The 21,505-nt window shown below is 36.4% G+C and overlaps 4 protein-coding genes across 6 annotated transcripts; 2 read left to right on the top strand and 2 right to left on the bottom strand.

Moving 5' to 3' along the window:
- Nucleotides 1-2,309: 2,309 nt before the first annotated feature.
- LOC105267198 (uncharacterized) lies at nt 2,310-6,932 on the top strand. The gene is made up of 3 exons (XM_011305885.1): nt 2,310-2,535; nt 2,700-2,847; nt 5,193-6,932. Exon 3 carries the CDS (start codon nt 5,195-5,197, stop codon nt 6,323-6,325), a length of 1,131 nt encoding a protein of 376 aa, XP_011304187.1. The 5' UTR covers nt 2,310-2,535; nt 2,700-2,847; nt 5,193-5,194; the 3' UTR covers nt 6,326-6,932.
- Nucleotides 3,153-10,368, bottom strand: LOC105267207 (uncharacterized). The gene is made up of 6 exons (XM_011305896.1): nt 10,004-10,368; nt 6,939-7,044; nt 4,748-4,953; nt 4,476-4,586; nt 4,212-4,396; nt 3,153-3,638 (listed from the first exon to the last, which is right to left on the bottom strand). Exons 1-6 carry the CDS (start codon nt 10,172-10,174, stop codon nt 3,503-3,505), a joined length of 915 nt encoding a protein of 304 aa, XP_011304198.1. The 5' UTR covers nt 10,175-10,368; the 3' UTR covers nt 3,153-3,502.
- Nucleotides 10,369-11,736: 1,368 nt separating this feature from the next.
- Rad1 (Radiation insensitive 1) lies at nt 11,737-16,081 on the top strand. Of its 2 annotated transcripts, XR_892241.1 has the most exons (5): nt 11,737-11,915; nt 12,085-12,504; nt 12,671-12,946; nt 13,092-13,172; nt 16,003-16,081. XR_892241.1 is itself a non-coding variant. In XM_011305908.1 (4 exons), the coding sequence occupies exons 1-4, from the start codon at nt 11,823-11,825 to the stop codon at nt 13,119-13,121; spliced, it is 819 nt and encodes a 272-aa protein (XP_011304210.1). In that variant the 5' UTR covers nt 11,737-11,822; the 3' UTR covers nt 13,122-13,183. The 2 variants fall into 2 exon arrangements, 1 of the variants encoding a protein (XP_011304210.1); XM_011305908.1 differs by lacking the exon at nt 16,003-16,081 and having other exon boundaries at nt 13,092-13,183.
- On the bottom strand, nt 14,410-21,307 carry LOC105267227 (SH2B adapter-like protein Lnk). Of its 2 annotated transcripts, none has more exons than XM_011305923.1 (6): nt 20,313-21,307; nt 19,370-19,969; nt 18,038-18,288; nt 17,169-17,365; nt 16,658-16,909; nt 14,410-16,177 (listed from the first exon to the last, which is right to left on the bottom strand). In XM_011305923.1, exons 1-6 carry the CDS (start codon nt 20,558-20,560, stop codon nt 16,052-16,054), a joined length of 1,674 nt encoding a protein of 557 aa, XP_011304225.1. In that variant the 5' UTR covers nt 20,561-21,307; the 3' UTR covers nt 14,410-16,051. The 2 variants fall into 2 exon arrangements, with proteins under 2 accessions (XP_011304225.1, XP_011304231.1); XM_011305929.1 differs by having other exon boundaries at nt 16,089-16,177; nt 16,570-16,909.
- Between the last annotated feature and the right edge of the window lie 198 nt (nt 21,308-21,505).

Here is a 21,505-nt window from a genome sequence, read left to right as displayed (position 1 = left end):
GAATCTTCGAATTTATTTAATTATTTCACTCGAGACAATGTTTTATTTTCTATTGTGACATGGACTCTACCGTAATCTTCACATGAATCCACGATTTTATGTTAATGGATTTGAAGTAAGAAGTAATTAATGGAGGATTAAATCAAATGGAAGATTAGTTCCTCGAAACTCGGTGTTATCATCGAGTGGAGAGATTTTAGCTCAGGGAACCGCAAGAGCCAGTGGAATGTTTTGGGGTGTCACTTCGGATTTGCAGGGATTAATAATCCGAAGAGGACAGAATATCTTGAACTGAGGACTGAAATCAACCTCGACAGTTCAGCGAAGCATTGATTGAATAATTTAATAGATAAAAATTAATATTCAATCATTTCGAATGATTTATTTTAATCTGATCTATTTTTTCTGTCCTCGTTCGATTTATTATCACGAATTATTTATTACCTAGTAATTTATTTTTAATAATCAATAAACGAAAACCCAAAATTTCTATTTCAACAATTGCAATGGATTTAATTAAATTTTTCTTTCAAATACGATTCCAGAATTTTCCCCAGTCGTTAATTGAAATTAATTTTAATCATGCCAAGAGCACAAATCAATTATTTTCTGTGCGATCAATAAAAAACCGAAGCTTGAATAAAATAAAAAGTGGTATCAGAATAAAAAAAAATGCAAAATGTCTGCAAAATTTTGTGGTGTGATGCGACCGTAATCTCATATGGATGGCAGAGGATCCGCGACCCTGTAATTACAAAATTGCGTTTTCCTTTACTCCTCGACAGGCCCTCTCGGGCGGGGCCAGTCCTGGGCCCAAAATACGGCTTCCGTACAATCTGTATCGCGTTATAAATAGCATGAGACGTGCAGAAGAGTGTGGCCCCCAGGAATATAAACTCGTCCTCTCTCGATACGAAAGACAGGGGCAGAATAAACGAAAAAGACCAGTTAAATAAAAATGGAATGAGAAGTGCTTCCACCAATGTACGATCATTATCGCTGCTAGCCAATAATCATTGTAATTCGAGAAAATTATCGTAACGAGTCCTCAATATTCCAGAGATCGAGGATAAAAATATGTTTAAATTATTGTTTGCATGGGGAACATTAAATTTTCGCTGTTTATGACGGAGTAATGACGAACTTTTATTCTTTGGGGATTTTTCAATCGAGAATGTGGCAATCCGGTAATTCCGTTCGTTTTTATGGGAATTCACAGCTTCTCCTGTTGCAATATGTAAATACGAGGAGTATCTGGGTTAAGGGGAAAGTCCAGAAGATGTTCCTTGAGTTATTCAAGTCAGTAGAGAAGAGGTAAAACGTAACGGATTTAGGTGATAAAGTTGAGTTAATTTTTGAGGCTTATCTCTGAATTAAAGAGTGGAAATTTTTTGTGGAGTACTTTCTCGGTACTCTTGATTCATCCTGCAAGTACTCTCTGGTTGAAATTTAACTGTCGTAAATTCAGAGATATTTATATAGCCAGAGTGCATGTTTTATCATTTTTTCTGGTAAATTATCGATGGGATTGAATGAGTATTTAATAACGGCTCACGAAATTTTGTGGTGGTGCCATCATTTTCAGACATTTTCACTACAATTTGTGGTTCTTCTTAAAAATTCATAAAAAAATGAAGAAAAATATTTTCACCACGTTGTATGTTCGTGATTCATTAAACAATGACAAAATACAAAAAAGTTATAATTTGGTAAATAAAATTATGATTTTTCACTTCAATCCCTCAGTAAATTTGCCAGAAAAATGAAAAACCGTTCATTTTGGATTTCGATGGGTGTAGAACGCCCTCAATAGCAAAAAGATTTCCATTAAGATCAGATTTTCACCGAAATCCTCAACCTTCAAGAAATCGAAGAAGTTAATTAATTAATTATTGAAAACCCCTTCGTCGGTCGAGTCATCCCCCGAAAAATTGTCACCCAGAAAAAATAAAAACAAATAAATATCTACTAGAAGCTGAAGTAGTGCTTACCAGTAGCTCGAACCCCTTCTGTTCAGTTTCCTCTGCTGTCTAGGGTGAATTAATATTCTCGTCGTTTCTTGAACTCATTAAAATCATCTGAAATGACCGAACAAATCAATTTAATGTATAAAAACACGTTTTTTCCCGGTTTATTCCCCTTACAATTGTCCCGGCCACGAATTCGTTCCGAAATTCTCAAAATACTAACCAGCGCCATCTTGCGGCGCCACGGGGACTCCGCCTGCGTCGACGAATCAGAGCGCGCGTCACTCAAAATGGCGGCACCTGCGGCGCACTTTTGGCGCCAATTCGTCACTTGTTGCCGGATCGAACGTGTTTTCGCATGTTTCATCGCGTCTCCGTTGATTTAATTCATTTAATCAAGCAAAAAGAAATTAATTACCCTCGGCTAAATCCACAAAAGTTGGGAAAAAGGGACAAGTGTCCAGTGCCGATGCTCTCGTCTCTTGAGATTCATAAATAATGCAACAACCACCGAAACGTCCGAAATTATCCAGTGAATCGTGTATCGCCGACATCTCCACGTCCATTGGTATGTGGGAATAAAATTATTGGAATATTCAGGGATTTTTACGCATGGGATAAAGCGTGGAGATTGTTTTAGGTTTTTTCTTCGTTGGGGAAGAATTTTTTATTGTTTTTCAATTGGGGTAATTGTGGAAAGGGAAAGAGTTGTCTAGAGTCCTTTGTTTCTAGAGAGCATTGCAGGCATCGTTAAATCCATTGGGGACAGTCACTCGACCTTTCTGAAGGTCAACAAAGCTGTTGTGAATTATTTGCTGGAGGAGAGGAAGAGGACTGACGCTGTGAACCTTGACGTTACCGGAAAATCTGACAAGTAAAGGTAGGGTTCTCCAATTTTTTGCAGACGAGTCAATGTTTTTTATGGACGTTTTATGGATTTTTTGGGTTTTTTTGGGACATGGGGTTTGAATGTCTTGAAAATTGTGGATGAAAGGAATAATTGAATTATCAATTGCTGAGAAGTTTTTGGGGATAAAAAAATGTTGTCACGGGTGAGAGATATTTTCATGGAGAATTTTCTGGACTGCGAAAGATTTCTCTCTTTTTTTTGTGCAAAAATTGGGAATTGCGAAATTTTTTTGGGAATTTTCAATTCTCAATTCAGTGTCATTTTTTTTCCTTCAAAATTACGACATTTTATTTATCACAATTTATACATGGCGTCAATTATTTTATTATTAATGAAAAATTTTCTCACTTTCCTCGTATTCCTCACTGACTGACATGAATAATATACATAATATAAAATAGATGAGTAAAACATTAAATTAGAATGAAATTTTAATGATCTGGACAGCCAGGGGCATGAAAATACTCCACTGAATACTGGGAAAAAATTTTTCTTGTCAATAAATTCTCATTTCGGTATCGAAATTTCAGAATTTCGCAATTGATTTATTGACGTATTTTTCCTAGGAGTATTTTTATTCTTATGAAATGATTCGAACAATTGTAATATGGTAATGGATAAGAAATCAGGGCTCATCTTTGTGTTTTCTCCGTGGATCAGACGCGTCGATGGGAATAATTAGTGGAGGAGTCTCTCCCGTTCCCATAGGAAATTTGTAGTAAAGTCCCTCGAACATATTTTTCGACGATATCGGATGACATCTGTAATTAACACAATCAACATGAGCCTTTCCCCGTCCCAATCTAATTTCAAACAAAAAATAAATCAACGAGGCAAAATCAGTAGCAAGAAGACAGTGTAACAAGTCGATTTGCCTAATCTCCAAGTTTTCGAGGAATCTCTCTAAACCCAATAAAGATATCGCTATTTTAGTGATTATCTTTTTTATAGCTCTTATTCCACTCTCCAAAATATGTCCGAATGAAAAGTTCGGTATCTCGTGTAGATTCCGAGATATTCCTCTAAAACTAGACGTTAATCTACATTTTTGTGAAATAATTAATATTAAACTGGGAATATATTAATTATTCAATTAATTTCAAGTTGATGTAGCACTAGTGCCTAATGAGCTACAGAAAATGAGAGAAAATATATAAAAAGCAGAAATGGTGAAGCGTTTTAGGGAAAAGGGAAAGCCAAAAAAAAAAACCAATCCCTCGATTTCATGCAATCCTTACAGATCGCGCAGTAGATCCACCACCACCTCCACCACCACCTCCACCACAATAATCCCATCAAATCTTCACAAGAAAATCATTTTCCCGTCATCACACCTGCACGTGCTCTGATCAAAATAATATCCAGTGTTGCACTCCTCAATATTTCTACAGAGGCAGTTGCACGCGTCAGGATCCCACAATTTCGTGTCATTACTCTTCCTGCATTTTGTCTCCTCATCACCATTCTGGCATATGCACCTGCAATTCTGGATTTCGTACTTCTGCTTCTGAGTGCAGTCCTGAAATGAAGAATTAAATGAGAGGTTCACGACGCCAGTGAAAACTAAAAACTATTAGTGAACAATTAATCTGGCCTACCTCTGGTTTTATCGTGCACTGACAGTCGCACGATTTGTGCTCTTCCAGGAGAATTATTTCCTTACCAGAATATTTCGGTTTCCCATTTCCTCCTATTGTCGATTTTATCACCTGAGGAATGAGACAAAAAAATTGTCATTTAGTAAATTAATTGTAAAAATTCTGATAGGCTCATCTGTTGAATTCTATTCTAGGGCTTTTGATTTTGCTTTTGATTCTGTGAGGTTCCTCCTCGGGGATTCGGGATTTTCGTCTAGTCGGTAATGACGTACTTCAAAATTTCGAACTTCTGATTCAGTGGGTTGACAGGAAAGTAAAGCATGTCCGCAACAGCCACCGCATCTTTTTATTCTCGTGCAGGATGGATAATACGTCACTGAAGTATCATCTGTCTTAAATGGAACTGGTTGCAGTTCAGGTATGCATTTCGCAGGCTTCGGGCGTATCGCGTTCGTTCTCTCCTCACCTCCAAAACGATCTGTCAAAAATAATCATTCGATTTTAAAACAATTAGTTGACGAGACAAAATGAATTTTTACAAAAACGACAAACCGCTCCCTCGATCGCCATCGATATCGATCGATTCCCAAAAAAATCGTCGGTCTATATTATAAAAGTTAAGTGCAAATGACAAATAATATGAATTATCTGATTATTGAATAATTTATATAGTGAAAAGAAAAAAATTGTTTTAATATGCAATTTTATTTGTTGCAGAGATGGGGGACGAACTTTCGCAAGCGGTTTCCTTTCTAAACAGTTACTTCACCCTTGTTGACGGCCTAGCATCGGATTTGGAGGATCATCTGGCTGACGATGTCGTCCTGGACTGGTTTGGTCAGACGATCAGGGGTCGTAAGGCAGTGGCTTCCTTCATGAAGTTCCAGAAGATAAAATCGAGGCACGTTTTCAATGAAATTACACCGAAGACCAGCATTGGATATCGAGAAAATCGATCATTGAGAAGAAAGCACCATTCCACTGGGGGTATTTCCTTCAACAACAACGCCCCAGAGGAGGAAACCGATTGCCCATCAAAGTACAAACGAAAATGCTACTCTGACGTTTTTCCCCAACACGTAGACAACTTTGCAGATGACAGCATTATTTTTGAGACGTCTCTCTCTTCGACTTCGTCCTCAGAGCAGACAATGGAGGTGATGGATCACGTAATCGAGAGAGAATTAAATATGGATAAACTTCGTATCAACAGTTTCTCGACGCCCCAGGTGAATTATCAGCCACATTCAGAGAATTTTTGCGGCCATGATACGACACCTGATGCAGAGATGACAGTCAACTTTGAGCCGACGAATGTCGAACAGATGGAAATTAATATTGCAGAGCTGAAGGCGAGGGAAATCCTCAACAGGGAGATTGGACAGGGGGACGTTGACAGGTCGTCACTCAAGTTCCTGGAGGCTTGTGGAGTAATCGAGTTCTGCAGATTCTTCAATTCACAACAGATACGGAAGGACACGAGAAAACGTCACAGTAAATTGCAGATTGCCTACTCGATTAAGGATGTGAATTCTAATCCACCAGTTGGGGGGAAGGAAAATCGCCAGGGGATCGAGGACGACCTCGAGGAGGAGAGGAACCAATTTCTCAAGTGTCTTCAGCTACAGATGAGGCAGCAGGAGGGCAACATCAATGCGCTGTCAACTCCGAAATATGTGAGGGGTCAATTGACGTTTGAGAGGGGCAACGGGGACGTGGGGGCTGGTGATGGAAATTTTATTTTTAATTATAAGATTCATTTTATTATTTATGAGAGCAATACCAAGTGTCGAATGAATCTGTCACACGAGTTCGAGGGGAAAGAGTACTCGGAGGAGGTGGACTCATAGCTTAGGGTTTTCCTTTTTCTGGGGAAGTGTGTGGTGAAGTGGAAGGAAATCCAGGCCAAGGGATTTTCCCTATTTTTTTTTCTTCGTAATTATGATAGTCATTAGATCAACCAGGATATGAGATTTTGAGGCATATTTCGGAATTCGGAAGATTATTCAAATAAGTCATCCATTATTTTACTATTTTCAGGATCAGAGGCGTGAATTATTTTTTTAATCTGTGAAATTATTTTTCTGACAACTCGAACACTTCACCACAGGACTAGTCTTTAGTTCGATTCATTGTTTTTTTTTTTGACGTTTTTTTTGAAGTTTTTTTTCTAGTTTATCGGTTCATAAGACATTGTTTGCATTTTATTCTTTTCAATTTTACCTTCGAACAAAATCGATTCGAGTCGTTACGTTAAATATTGTAACGTAAATCGTACTATTAGGTAGTCATTTGGGGCCGTAATAAAGGAGAAAGTTTTGGTATTTGGTCTAGAAATTATTGATTCAACTGCTCGGTAATTATCCACACTGGATTTTTGGTGAGTCATCGACCAGTTTGTGATGATTTCGCCAAGAGTAATTAGAAAAATGTAGAATCCGGTTTTTAAGACCGTCCACTTACTGGTCATTCCGGATATCTTCTCGTTGTCTGGGACTCCCTCCAGCATATTCAGAAAATCGTCTACTGAGTCCAATTCGTTTATTTGTTTCGCCACTGATAAGGATAACTGAAAAATAAAATTCATTGAGTCATCAATAACGAGATACAGCACTCCCTAGGGCTTAGATGAATTTATCCCAAAAGAATTAATCCCAGATAAATCATTCCAAAAAACTAATTCTCTAGTTCGAGCAACAATTTATTGCAAATATTAAATAAAAATTATCTGAAATTGAAAAGTGAAAATATAGTGAATGGAAGAAAATAATATAACGTGAGGGAAATGAAGACAGCGCAGTAATATTTGCATGAAACAATCAATAAATATTGAAAAATGTTAATTTATATGTTTAAAAAATAGTGTAAGAGAAAAAGTGAAATGGACGTTTTAATTCGAAAATACATTTCTCTTATCTGTTTACTACACTGAATCACTGGAATTATCTAGTAGCATGTTTCGGAGATTCGATTTCTAGTTAATCTAATCGGAAATTAAATCGCGATAGGAGCCGCACCTGTGCGTTTCATCCATTCAATGCTGAGTGGATTACCCTATTTTTATTTCTCATGATTACTATTTTATGGGGAAATAACTATTTCATCTTGATGAGTGTATCAGTAAAAAGTGAATGGACTCGATTTTTTTGACAATTTTTTAAATTAGTCTGTTTATTCTGTTTTATTAATCCAATTATAAGTTTCTACGTCATGAATTGAGTGAAATGAAATCCAGAATAATTGTATTGCCAGAATTTCTTTGTCTTTTTATTATTTTCACGTGCCCGTCATTGAAATATTTTATCTGATAACTATTTTCTCGGTGAGTCACTCGTGCGCCTTCCGATGAGGTGAGTAATGGTAAAAATTAATTAAGTCGACAGGTCAGGATTGCAACGGATTGCTGAAGTATTCATGCAGTTGCTGGGCTAGATTTTTTCATGAATATCCCTGGGGTTTTTCCGCGAGGAAGGGATTCCCGATTGCCTTTTTGTTATTTTCAATTGATTTTTTTTTTCTTTCTCATTATGGACAGGCATGACCGCAAGATTCATTATTGTGTCCTGGATAATGAATGACCTTGCTGATTATCTGCACTTTATTTTATCAGTGGAGGATAAATATTTGGGCGTTAAATATTTTCCTGATTGTGAATCACAGATAATCCCATTTTTTTTTTCAATTCAATGAATCTTAGAATAAAAAAAAATTTTTATCGAATTCTATAATTAATTCAAACATAATAAATTATATAAATCTAATAATATATGAATAATATATATATTGAATATTATACATTGATATTTATATTACTAGTGAATATTTATAAAATTTCTAAATGAAAAACAAAAAAAAAATCGCAAGTGCGTTCCCAGGAATCGCCAGGAATTCCTCCGCAGATATTTCACCTGCAGTTCAGGTTTTCATTTCTTTCTTCGATACAACAGCTAATCTTTCCAAGAAACCAACCGCTGACTGATATAAACCGGAAAAATAACGGCAAATAAAAATTGATTCCCTGAAACAATTGCAAACTGGTGTATTTCAGTCTCGGAATTCAGCGAATAATTCGAATTCCCGAGCCAAAATAGCCGGAGGTGATCAATAAATTCGTATCACTAATTTCCCGGAAAATCCCGCGTATTTTACGCATCTAGTGAATTTGCACATGTCGCGTATCAATTACGCGTGATTGTTGTTTATCATTTCATTTTGTTCTGCAATTATTTCCGACGTTTTATTAATTTTTCAATCAAGGCTGCATTAATTTTTTTTTAATTTATTTAATTACTCCACATGTTTATAATTGTTTCTTGTAATTGCAATTACAACAAATCATTCAATAATTTTTTTATTTCACTTGAAATTCAATTATTGCTAATTTCCATGACAAATATTTTTTGAACACTTGATGATTTGATGATAAAATTATTATTGTCGATTACTTTATTGAATTATTTGCTTGGGGAGATTTTTCGGGGCGTCACGAATTTTATAATGGGTTTCAACGGAATATTTAAGGGGAATTCGTGATTGAATTCTTTGAGAAGTCACAGCTGTTAATCTATCCTCGACATTATTATGTCTCGAGGTCGCATGGACCCAAGTCACATATTGAAAAAAAAAACCCACTGGCAACTCGAATGTCACCATTCTCTATTCTGTATCATCTATCATTTGCACTCGACAAAATAATTAACTATCGTGATACCTTCTGTCAACAGACGTCACATCACCGCAAACTTGAAAATATCAAGGAAAATGCAGGTGTTTGTCACAGGCATTCGTCTATGAATCCATCTCAACACCGGGTTCACATTTACGTAATAAACCGCCAGGAAAATAATTACCTAAACATACGGTAATTTTTGCTATTCGACATTCGCGAAATTCTGGAATTTTCGGTCGTTTGCAACTCGAATTGTGAAGGGATAGATTTAATCCGGTGATATCTCTGGATCTGAGGGAGATAATGGATTTTTGGAGAGAACTTATTTTGTAGAAGGGAATGAGAGCCTCAAAAAAGGTCTCACAAAAATTTTTGTGACTCTTTCAGATTCCGAGATAACGGTCGAAAGCTAGATTAGCGAATTTCACTTTTTTATTAAATATCGATTAATCCCGAGAATTGTTGGTTTTAGAAAAAAATGGTAAAGGAGCTTTTTCATCAAGAATTCAATTCCCCACAAAAAAGTCCTTTCGAATTTCCCTCGCTGATCGATACCCTCCGAAATAACTCAATAATTAAAAAAAGTGAAATCCACTATTCACCAATAATGATTTCAAATCAAAAACTTTCTGTCCTTCCCAAATAATTCAGTACCAAAATTACAGTAATTATAATTACTATTCTTCCTTATGGTTTCTACTGGGATTAACCTTAAAATGTTTTTATTTTTATAAAATATATTGAAATGATTTGAACGGACGTCTCACCCGTTGTCAGGAATAAAACGAAAGGGAAAGGAGAAAAATAAAAAAATGTGGTAAAAAATAAAAAAAGGGATAAGAAATGAAAAGAAAAATACCGATATCGACGTCTGCTCGTTGTCACTGTCATCTTCACGTGCTCTCCCTTTAAAATTTGGATTATTGGTATTGATAGGTCCAGGAAACATGACAGCACCTGGATCTCCATAATACGTATTGCGTTGACCCACAGCCAGACTAAAAGCAGCAGCAAGTACCCACAATTTCATATTGAAATCCTTGGAGTTCTCGGAATCAGAAGGGCTGTCACTGAATAATAATTACAAAAACGCGCACGATCTCCCGCGGAAAAACCGAAGGCCCTGACAGACATTCGGTTCACAAGGTTCACACCTCCACCTCGCACTGGCGACTGTTCGATTCAACCTGCGTCTCTCGATAATGTGGAGAACACAAATTCAACCAACACTTGCTGCCTTATGATAATGCATGTGGAAGCGAATGAACGCATTTGAAATGAGAGAGCTGCGCACGCGCAGCCCGGCTTGTGAAAATTAAATCGCCATTCGTGCGGATAATTGCATATAACCGAAATATGTATATATTCATTATATATGTATCAATAATTTGGAGAAAACGAAATTTATGCACTTGGAAATAAATAAATTATTTTTTTTTATGCTTATTATTAATTATTTTATGCTTTTTTTTATGCTTATTAAAAATTCTGATTTTTGGATTTTCATTTTTACGATTTATTTGAGTTTTTTATTATCACCTAGTAAACGACAATGTCTGATTGGTTTCATTAAAAATCATGCTGAAAAATCATTTTTTCGGAATTCAAACTGACCGCTGAATATTCAGCGCAAATACTCTGCGCAACGCATCGAAGCATGCGCATTGCATTTATTGCGGGTTTCGCGCGGGGAAATGAGGAGTGGACAGGTGGAATTTCGGGAGAATTGTTTATAAGATTTCCTGTTTATTCACTGGAGCCTTTGGAAAATCTGGAGGGATGTTTTGAGGTGGAGGGATGTCCTCAGAGGGTGAATCTACTGGGGTAACAGACACGGATAACGAACCCGATTCTCAGATTCTTGACGTTTGCAAACACGTGCTTGAGGAGTCAGCTGTTGAATTCCAAAGGGACAATAAATGTATGTCCAGAGGTTTTTTAATGTTCTCGCTTTAGATTTTTTGGATGAGCTTCAGGAGCTGAAACGATTTCTCGAATTCATTTCTACGAGAATTTCCTGTTCTCATATTATTTTTTCATGATCTCTAAAACACATTTCAAGTGACAGAGAAATGATTTCTTTTTAATTATGGAATTTGTTACGAATGTAGACTCATGAGCTCATTTATTGATAGCAATTAAAACTCAATTTATAATAATTTTAAAAATAACAGTTTTAATACAATTTTCGATTAAGACAAAAAGATAGTGTTACGACTAAATAAATAGTGATCATTTAATAATAATAATAGGAGAAATAAATGAGATATATTTTGACAAGAGAATTTTATCAGTCTCAGATTCAAGTTTATTGAAGCTCTCGACAGTCTTCGGTTCAGTGTTTGAAAGAGCAATTGAGCTTCACGAATTGGGAAAATTCACGAAAGTAACAGGATTCGACCCTCAGACAACTGGTGCTTGGAAAGAAATCTATTCGTCTCGTTGGTTGATCCAGGTTGAAGGCCTCTCAGGAGAGAGTTACACAATTTTTCCAGGTGTTAACTACTGTCCCTGTCCCGCATTCAAATTCCACGTACTCGGAGATCATTCGGACGTGACCTGCAAGCACCTCCTGGCTGCCTGGCTGGCAAATCTCACTCCAGAGAAAATAATCCAGAAAAATATAACACCCACACAATTCGAGAACCTACTCCTTCATCAAGTCTCTTACGATCAAGATGAACTCCCAGATTGAAGATTATCAATTCGTGGCTAAATTGGGAAATCTCAAAACAGTTGTGCTATTACTGAGATGTGTGAATTTTCGAGAGGTAATTAATAAGAACCTGTGGAGCTCCCAATAATTGAATTTTAATTACCGTGAAAGCAAAATGGAAATAAGAATTACAGAAAAAAATTTTTATTATTCAATTTATCTGTCAATATCAAACTTATTGGGCTCAATGACAACAAAAATTGTAATTTCAAATTGAATTTCAGAACGCAATGTGTTTTGCGTCTGACAACGGTCTGAAAATCACAGTAGAGGACTCAAAGTGCATCCAAGCAAATGCCTACCTCCCATCGAACGTTTTCCAAGAGTACGACCTGAAGGAGGAAGCTATTTTCAGGATCAATCTTACTGTTCTGGTTGAGTGTCTGGGGATGTTCTGGAGTCAGATATCATCAGCAGGTACTTCTGTGGCTCTTCAAATTTATTACAAAGGTCATGGCCACCCAGTGACAGTATTAATTGAAGAGGATGGAATAATCACGGATTGTTCATTAAAAACACAAGAGCCTGAGGAACTCCTCGACTTCCAGATTCTTCCGGATAAGGTCCTCAATAAAGTCATACTGCAGACAGAATTACTGAGAGATATCTGGAGTGAACTGGATCCCACGTGTGAATTTGTTGAGGTCATTACGATTTTTTAATTGTGCCAGTAGAGATTCCTCTTATTTTCAAATTTTATCTGACATTCCACTAATTTTAGAAAATTCAACATTAAAAACTAGAACTTGAAGAAAATCGGTATGGATATAATCAATCGATATTTTCACGATGTCAATTTTTTTTTTTCAGTTGCTACTCTCCCCGAATCCCCCATATTTCCAAATAGGCACTGATGGACTAGCTGGTGAATGCCGGATAGAATTACCCCATGACAGCGATCTGGTGGACAGTTTTGACTGCAAAAATGAAGCTAGTTTTTACTACAGATTCAGTCACATGAAACCTGCGATGAAGGCTTTGGGATGTGCCAACAAAGTTTCATTGAGAACGAACGACGTTGGATTGCTCTGCTTTCAGTACATGGTGAAAACTGATGAAGGACACACCTGTTATGTAGAATATTATGTACGTAAGCCTAGAGTAAATTAATTATCTGAGAATATCTGAGGATCCGACAAAAATAAAAAAAATAATTCCAATGACGTTTTTTCCAGCTCTCGTTGCACTTGATAAAAAAATATTTCTTGTAACTTATTTTATCATTTTTCAGCTCTCACCACTGCTGGACACTGACGAGTAAATAAAATCGAGACACAATTCCTGAAATCTTCTATTGAGCTCTCAAACGCAGGTAGACTAGACCGTACTGTACATAAATGTATTTCATCTTCAGTTCATATTTTCATTTTCAATATAATTTGCATTAGCATCATATGGAACACATAACGATGGAATTGTCGTATTATTTTTCATTCTCTTCCTCTTGCAAGACGACGATACAAAGCTCGGGTTACACTCGTCAATAATATTGACATTCACTTTCACAGAACAACACACAATGAATATTTCTCACTCTGATGACATTCACAGTTATTTTATTCACGTTATTCGTGGGTACGAATTTATTTCGACAAACAATAATCACCAACGAGATTCCATATTTATAGAGATAGAGTTGAGAGAGGATGGATATGTCTTATTAATTCATAATCGCACATTTGAGTGGGTGATTTTTTTAAGCATCTTGAAATTGAAATTTTATCGAGTATAGTCGATTATATAAAAGCAAAAGGATTTGTTTTTTTAAACTTTCCGTTAGCGACCATTTGATTTTTAGAGGAGCAAAACTCGATTAGTCGTTTCATTAGTTAATGATTGAATTATCTGGGAAAGTCAAATGTTTATCGAGATAATTACGTAATTAACAGAAGAAAATATAATCTGACATCGAGTTTTATATCTCGATTTGTTTAGAAGCATTTGAAAGTCAGGAACTTTTTGATAGGATTTTCGATCGATTATACGAAAGCAAAACGATGAGTCACTCTTAAATTATTTTTTTTTTCATTGTCCCACAATTCGATAGTCCTACATTTCTATAAGAAAGTTGCCTCCACATTGTTTACTCCTATCGTTAATTTATCTCATTAAAGAAATATATGATATTTACACAATTACATGCTTCGTTAATTACCATAAAACCCATAGATTACAAATATACAATTATTACTTCAGTCGATTAATGTCTAGAGCACAAGCTCGATGAGTATCAGTTTTACAGATTCAGTAACTGTGATTTGAATGAATTAACTTCATGAATTTTTCAGGCATGTAACTGATGCGAATTTCGTTTGCACGAATTAATGATTCAACTAAATTCTCGATTGTTCATATCTATCGCATTTTAATTATAAATTTTAGTACGAAAATTCACCACGAGGTCATAATTATGATTAAACATTCATATATATTTAGTATAAATTAAAACGAAAAAGACAAAAAAAATTTCGAAATGAGAAAAAAAAGAATCCTGGTAAAATTAAAGGAATTTTTATCTAAATTTCCAAAATTACAAAATTAAAGAGTTGATCAAGATAATTAGATAATTGAAAAATTATTACTACCAGGAATTATCGATTCATATCGAGATGTTTTTCCTTTTTAATTAAAAAATATTTCAATGTAGAGACATTGACTTTATTAATTTTTGGATAATTGCAGAATAAAACATCAATTTAGAATGGTTTCACCCATTTTCTAATTTCTCAACAAGATAAAAACACAAACTCGATTCTCCACTTCTAATTAAGTACCTTGATAAAATTTACTCGTTGATCCTTGTTATATCTAGCGTTGATTGGCATTATCAATTCTCGTGAAAATACTCGAAAATATTGGCAAATTATTAGTTTAATATTAAACTCGCTTTCCTCACTCGTTTTGACATTTTATTGTGACACTAACAGTCTCATTGTTGATTTATCCTTGAGGCAATGGGAGAGGTGTACATTCTGTGCAAATTCTTGGACTCTGCGATACTAATTACAATAAATTATGATTACTTCAATAATTATTCCAGGAGTAACGTGGCAAAGGTAGAATTTCGTCTAGATTATTTCGCAGATATCTCGAGAGCTGTAAATTTCCGCGGACTGTTTTCGAGGTATTTGTGAAATCTTCTGCTATGACCTGCTTTAACCACGAATTTCAGTTCTCTTTCCAGACAATTAAGACAGTACCCATGATTATTGAAAAAAGACAAAACATAATTAACATACAGATATATGACATTTGTACAAATCAATAACAGGCAGTCTTTTCGGAGAAATATTTCTGCGTTTTCAACAATGAAAAGAAAAAAAAATATATATATAAAAAAAAATCTATCTGGGATAATTACAGATTTTCACAAATTCTGCACTGAATGCTGCCAAAAAAAACCAACGAAACAAACAATGAACCTTGACAATTAATATTTACAATTATCAATATTTGATTTGACGTTTCATCCCAAATCTACGGAATCTTAAATATTCTCGTTTACTGATGAAAAATATATATATTTATATATGTATCGTATGATTTGTGCATAATCATTCGAGAAGCTCCAGGTGTGACAGTTTCACAAAAACAAAAGCATAGACATTTTCCACAAATCAAAAATTGATTCACCAATAAATTATGATAAATTTCAATGCATCTCCATCCTCAATGGAGCTATCAAAATTTTTGTAGAGACTTTTCTTGCAGCCAGCACAATTATCTATAAAAAAAGTCTCTATGAAAATTTCGCCATTTCCAAAAAACGCCAAGATATAAATAGAAAATCGTTCCAAATAACGAAAAAAAATTTCCTGGATCTCCTGACGCTATATTTTCCTGCTCTCTTCTAGGCGAAAAATATTATATTCACAATTATGCAGTTTGAGCCGAGGCTTTTCAATAGATTACAGCCCAGTGCAAAGTAACAGACAGATCTCCAAGCAAAAAAAAAAAAATGAAATCAAAATTATGTACAGATTACGTGGAAAATTCGTATACAGCGATAAGTTGAGCCTAATAAAAATTACGTTTCGTGTTATTTTCCTTCTCGATGGAATGAGTCGATAGAATGTTAATTTTCCTTGAGGCGTATTGAAGCATATAAATAGGTATTTAAAAAATATATATCTTTTATTCAGGATGACTGACCAAACGATAGCCAGATGTTAATCTCCTCTGTATCCAGCGTCAGAGAAAACTGTATGTATTTTGTACTGCTCTACCACTCGTAGATGCCTGCTGATCAGCATTTTGCTGCTCTAATCTCTCTAGCGACTCCATTCGGGTCCTTATCGATCCACCGTATGTCTGTACCTTCAATAAACAATAGATATTCGTTAAAAAATTCACGATTTTCAGTAAAAATTTCTGGATTTCACAATTGAGAAAATGCTGTAAATTGTCAAATTGATGACCAACAATAATAAATTGTTGAATTGGAAAATACACTCGAGCTCTTTTTTTGGGAAATTTATCATTTCCTCGTGAAGTGATTGCAATTAATTATGAAAAAAACCACATCCACACACACGTCAATACCTAAATAACCAACCACTCAGTTATCTCATTGAAAAAAAAAAGACATGGAATGATTTGTGTGAAAGCGAGCCCCTTCCACCCACGGTCGAATCTCAGAATTGATTTTTTTTCGTCGATGTAATTGACTCTGGGGCATCGCTTTAGGCGTTTTTTTTTAAACTACTCACTGTCTGTAGAAAAATCAGACTTGAGACTGTGGGAGTCGGCAACTCGCGCTCACTCGAGAGGTGTGAGACTTCCGCTGCTGACTCTTACTTCTCTTGGCTCTGGGGCAGCCGCCGGTCTCCTCTCCTGGGCTGATTGGGCATTTGTAGCTGCCACTGGGTGAACTGGTGGTCTTGGGAGGTGGGTTGCCACAACGAATTCAGTTAGCATCACGTCAGCTGTTCCTCCAGACTCCAGGGGTATTGCATTCTGACGGAAATGATCCAGCATGTCCAGAATTGCTGGAAAGCACAGGTGCTGAACTCGACAGTGGCCCTGATCATTCAGTGTCATCCGAAGATGCTGCAATTTTTATTTATTTATCCATAGAAATCCACACCAGCATATATCAATTTCTATTTCCGAATGGAAATATCGTAATTATTATTTTATATTGTACTATAAATTTAATTATTCTTTTCTTTAATCTCCGAATTATCATTTTTGTTGTTTCATTTTTGTGAAAATTCCGACGAAAAAGTTGAATTATTGATAGAAAAATGATAAATGATAAGATTTAAATATTAATATTTCGACATTAATTATAAAAATTGGGTAATACCTTAGCCCTCCCTTGAAAATTGAAAGTGAGAACGAACTCTCCCTTTCTGGTTTCACTCTGTCGAACGAGAAATACTCCATGACCATTGGTAGCGCTGTGCAGCACCAGTTGTGCAGCATCAGATCGTGGCAATGTCCCATGAAACCATGGATACTCCCTCAAACTCACAGCAAGATCGAGCTCCCCCTCATTGGGCACTGAAAAATCAAAACCGAAATCTTAATCGCCATTATGACAATCCCTGTAAATTCCCCACTAATTACGAATGAGCAATCGCACGAATTCCCATTGAGATGCATTAATCAAAATAAATTTTATCTCAGCAGATCATCTTGAGTAAATATTTGCTGCAAACATCTCCTCCCAGATAATCAAAATCCAGAGATATACGTCGGTGATGTCTGTAAATAAATTCCCCTTCAGCGGGTAAATTATTCTCGAGGAATATCTACACCAGTGCAGCAACCTCGAAACCAGTTCCGATGCAATCTTTTCAAGTAAAAAAAAAAATGAAACTAAATTGGAGAGAAAATTAATATCTTCATATCTTGATATTTTTACGGTCATACCAGAATATTCTCGTAAATTGGTAAATTTGCCAATTGAGAAAATTTAGATCTACTCTAAACGAGAGAATAAAATTGTCGTGTATTACTGCAAGAAATCTGGAATTCTTCCAATTGCCTGTAATTATTTAAACACTCGTTCCTTTCCCGTACGCCGATCTGATCATTACCTAAATAATTAATTAATTATTTACGAAAGAATTCAGTCATTATTTATTCCCTGAAAAATTCTTATGAATTCTAATATTTGTCTCGATATGTCTCGAGATTTCGAGGGGAAATGAAATTGTTGTCGAGGCTTACATTGTTCAATTTCTTGTTGAGAGGAGCACAATTCCAAATTGCTGTTGCTCTTCGTTCTGAGTCTCGGTGGCAACTCCGGGGGATTCCCCACGTCATTTCCGTGATCGTGGGTGGATCTCGATGATTTGCTGGCTGAATTCGCTCTCAATCTGTCGCCATCGCTGCCTCCAGCAGCTCCATGACCAACTCCATCAGTGGTATCACTGGCATTAGTGCTCATGGAGTTCAAATGTGCGTTCCTCATGCAGTACCTGATAAATAATTTAACCCCTCACGAATTATGTCGAAAATCGAAGAAAAAGAAGGCGTTATCGATACGGATCATTTACTCATTGATTAATACAACTATTTAAATTCATAAATAACTAATTACGTAATTATCCCGTTCTAAATTATAGGAGACCTTGATGGAGCGAAATTATCTGCGTGAAAGGTCTCTCAATGAATTTACATACTTGGGGTATTTATATTCTATTTCATTACAGTTATTCGAATTGTCGGCTATTTTGTCTGCTTCCTCATTCCTCTCGATAAGTTTCCACGCCAAAATCTCGATTTCTTATTTTTCTTAGAATCTCATTTTTACAGAAATTATTAAATGATTTCCATGAAAAATTTTTCCACTCGGATAAATATTTCTCATATTTCTCATAAAAAAATGAAAATCGAGAATTCAATTTATTTCTTGTTTGAACAGAATTTATCGTTCTCCTGGTACAACTTAATGTATTTTTATGAGAAAAATATCTTTATCTCACAAGACTCTCAATTATCATCTTCGGGTAATTTATTCTTATTTATGTGAAAAGCCATTTTTTCAATTTGAATGCTCGGAAAAAATGAGTTTCTCTTACTAACCATTGCGCAGTGAAAAAGATAAAGGAGAAACGTGTACTTGAATCTTTTATTCAAATTCCTCGAACTAAAAAGTATTTATTCAAATGTTAGTCACAAGTATCGAGGACTTGGAAATTGTAAACGTGCGATACCTCGGTGGAACAAACCTGAATAATTCTCTTACAATGTAACATAAAAATTAATTCCCATCCTAACGCGCATTTTCCTATCGTCAGCTATAATTTCCCATTGTTTTCAGTTTCATAAATCCCTCAAGAGTAAAATATAATTACATGAATCATTCCAATTAGTAAATTTTCCCAATAAATAAAAAGAGAATAAAAGATAAAAACCGAAGTAAATTTATAACCTGGAGTAAAAGTAATAAATATTGTTGTATGGGTAATAGAAAAATTTAAAAAATGAATAGAATAATTGATAATGGGTGTCGATATAACCCCAGCACCGATTTATATTATATTCTTTTTTTTTCACCTGATGGTTGCCAGCCAGGACCTCATGTCAGCCGAGTCATGAGCTTCAATGACGAACTCAGCACTCTGGGTCTTCAAGACAAAAGTATTCTCATGATCTGGCATCTCCAGGGCAGTTGTCTCTCTGGCCTCAGTAATAGCTGAGCAAAAAACGCCAGAAATTGGCTTGACAGCCTTCGGCGGAGAGTAAAACTCCAGCATGTATCCCCCAATGGCCTTGATAAGGGCTAATCGTGATTTCTCCCATTTCTGTGTTCCATCTGGATTCTCTCCCATCAAGGAGTTGACGACACCCTCTTTTCTACACTCAACGACTATTTTCGAGAGCTTCGATTTCGAGTGTTTGTCTCGTCTGTGATCGCTGTGGGACAGCTCGACCTCATCGCTCTGCTGCTTGTGGAAAAAGCCTTTTCCCTTTTTCAAACCCTTGAACGATAATCGACGGAAGAAGGGCTTGTGCACTGGCTTTGGGGAGACAATGTCACCCTCGTGCTCAGAATAATCACTGAATTCCTCGTGGGATGATGCACGAATTGGCACACGATTGTTGTGACTAGTTGAATTCGTTACTGGATGACGAGTGTCGTGGAATGAGGGAGATCTGAAATTTTTGAAAATTCATTTCACTCGATTTCTCCTTCTGATTTCGATTTTCAAATAAAAAATTACTAAAACAATAAAAATTGATTTCAAATACTTTGAAAGGAAGAAAATATCAGATAATATTATTTCTTTCTTTGGGGAGTGTAAATGATTTTTTCAATGCCGATTTAATCCAAAGATCGACGTCCATATAAAAAATTCCTCCGAAAGTCTCTGGGAAGAAATAATCTCATTAAATATTATTTCATGTTTAATTCTTTTCAAAGAACAGAATATTGAAAAAAAATCGGTAATTATTTTAAAAGGGAGGAGAAGATGGTTAAAAAGCCGACAAAACCGACCTGGCACTTCTCCTGAGATACTCGCTCTCGAAGTGCTCGCAAAAGGTATCAATGAATTTCCTCAAGAAATCCCTGTGGGACAGAGTAGCCCTGGCACTCTCCGGCAAATTAAGACTGACATAAGTGCAAAAGGCCTTGGCAAAATCGGATGCGGATGCGCGGGCGTGTCTGTCGCAGAATTCCATCCAGTCGTCGGCACCCTCAGGCGTCCCGACGGCGTTGTTCCCCGTGGCGTTGAAAACACTCATAACAATACGTCGCTTTCCCGATACACATAAAAAAAGAAAAAAATCTATGCCAACCACCTTGGGCCCGTCAAAAACGAAAAAAATTTCACAGCCCCGTCATACCAATAAAAAAATCACCCCAATAATCCAAAATCACCACCCTGGAGTGAGTACACGCCCACATGTCATCGAATCGTCCGAATCCCCGTCAATTCAACGATCAAATTGAAATAAATCATTGCATTATCATAACCACAATTGCCCTCATTGATGATCGAGTGATTGTCCGGACACATTCCAATTGATGCACCTGTTCCACGAGATCAATCACTTGGGGGTAACAACCCGCACCCCCCCGATCACCCTTTGACCCCACCGCCCCTGTGTCCACGTCATCCCCTAGTTTATTCAACCGAGTATCACTGGGAATGATAGAAACTGAAAAACTGGAGAAAATGCCGGAGAATCACCGAAGACCTTTCAATTTTTTTTCATTCCTCCACCCCCACCCCCCGAATTTTCGATTGCCCGACCCCCCATGATTTTTAAAGAGGGGGACGACAGTGGCGCCGTATTCAAACACGTTTAACTCGATATTTTATTGAGTATCGAGGGGTCGAGGGGTTGTTATCGGGGGCTATCGGGTTATCGGTGAATTCCGAGTGAATTTTTTGGTAATCGGGGGGTATTTACTGAGTTTGGGGGTCACTGGTCACCATTTGATTGACGATAAATTATCGAAATGCGTCTCTTCGATGTACCGTGGAACCGGTGTATCCACCATTACTGTTTTGGTTGGGGGGGTGGGCACAAGGGGGCGGGTGCCCGGGATTTTTGACAGGGCTGTCACATGCCACGGGTGATCCCCCAATATTCGTTTATTGTCATTCGGATTTTTCAGGGAATACACCGGCATTTCGGGTGGTGCAATTATTTTTTCACTCATTTTTTGTCATTTTGGGGAAG

This window comes from Fopius arisanus, unplaced genomic scaffold (assembly GCF_000806365.1).
Source record: "Fopius arisanus strain USDA-PBARC FA_bdor unplaced genomic scaffold, ASM80636v1 scaffold00002, whole genome shotgun sequence".
Classification (NCBI taxonomy): Eukaryota; Metazoa; Arthropoda; class Insecta; order Hymenoptera; family Braconidae; genus Fopius; species Fopius arisanus.
Note: the sequence above shows the minus strand (reverse complement) of the source record. Positions and strands in the feature narration are given on the sequence as shown.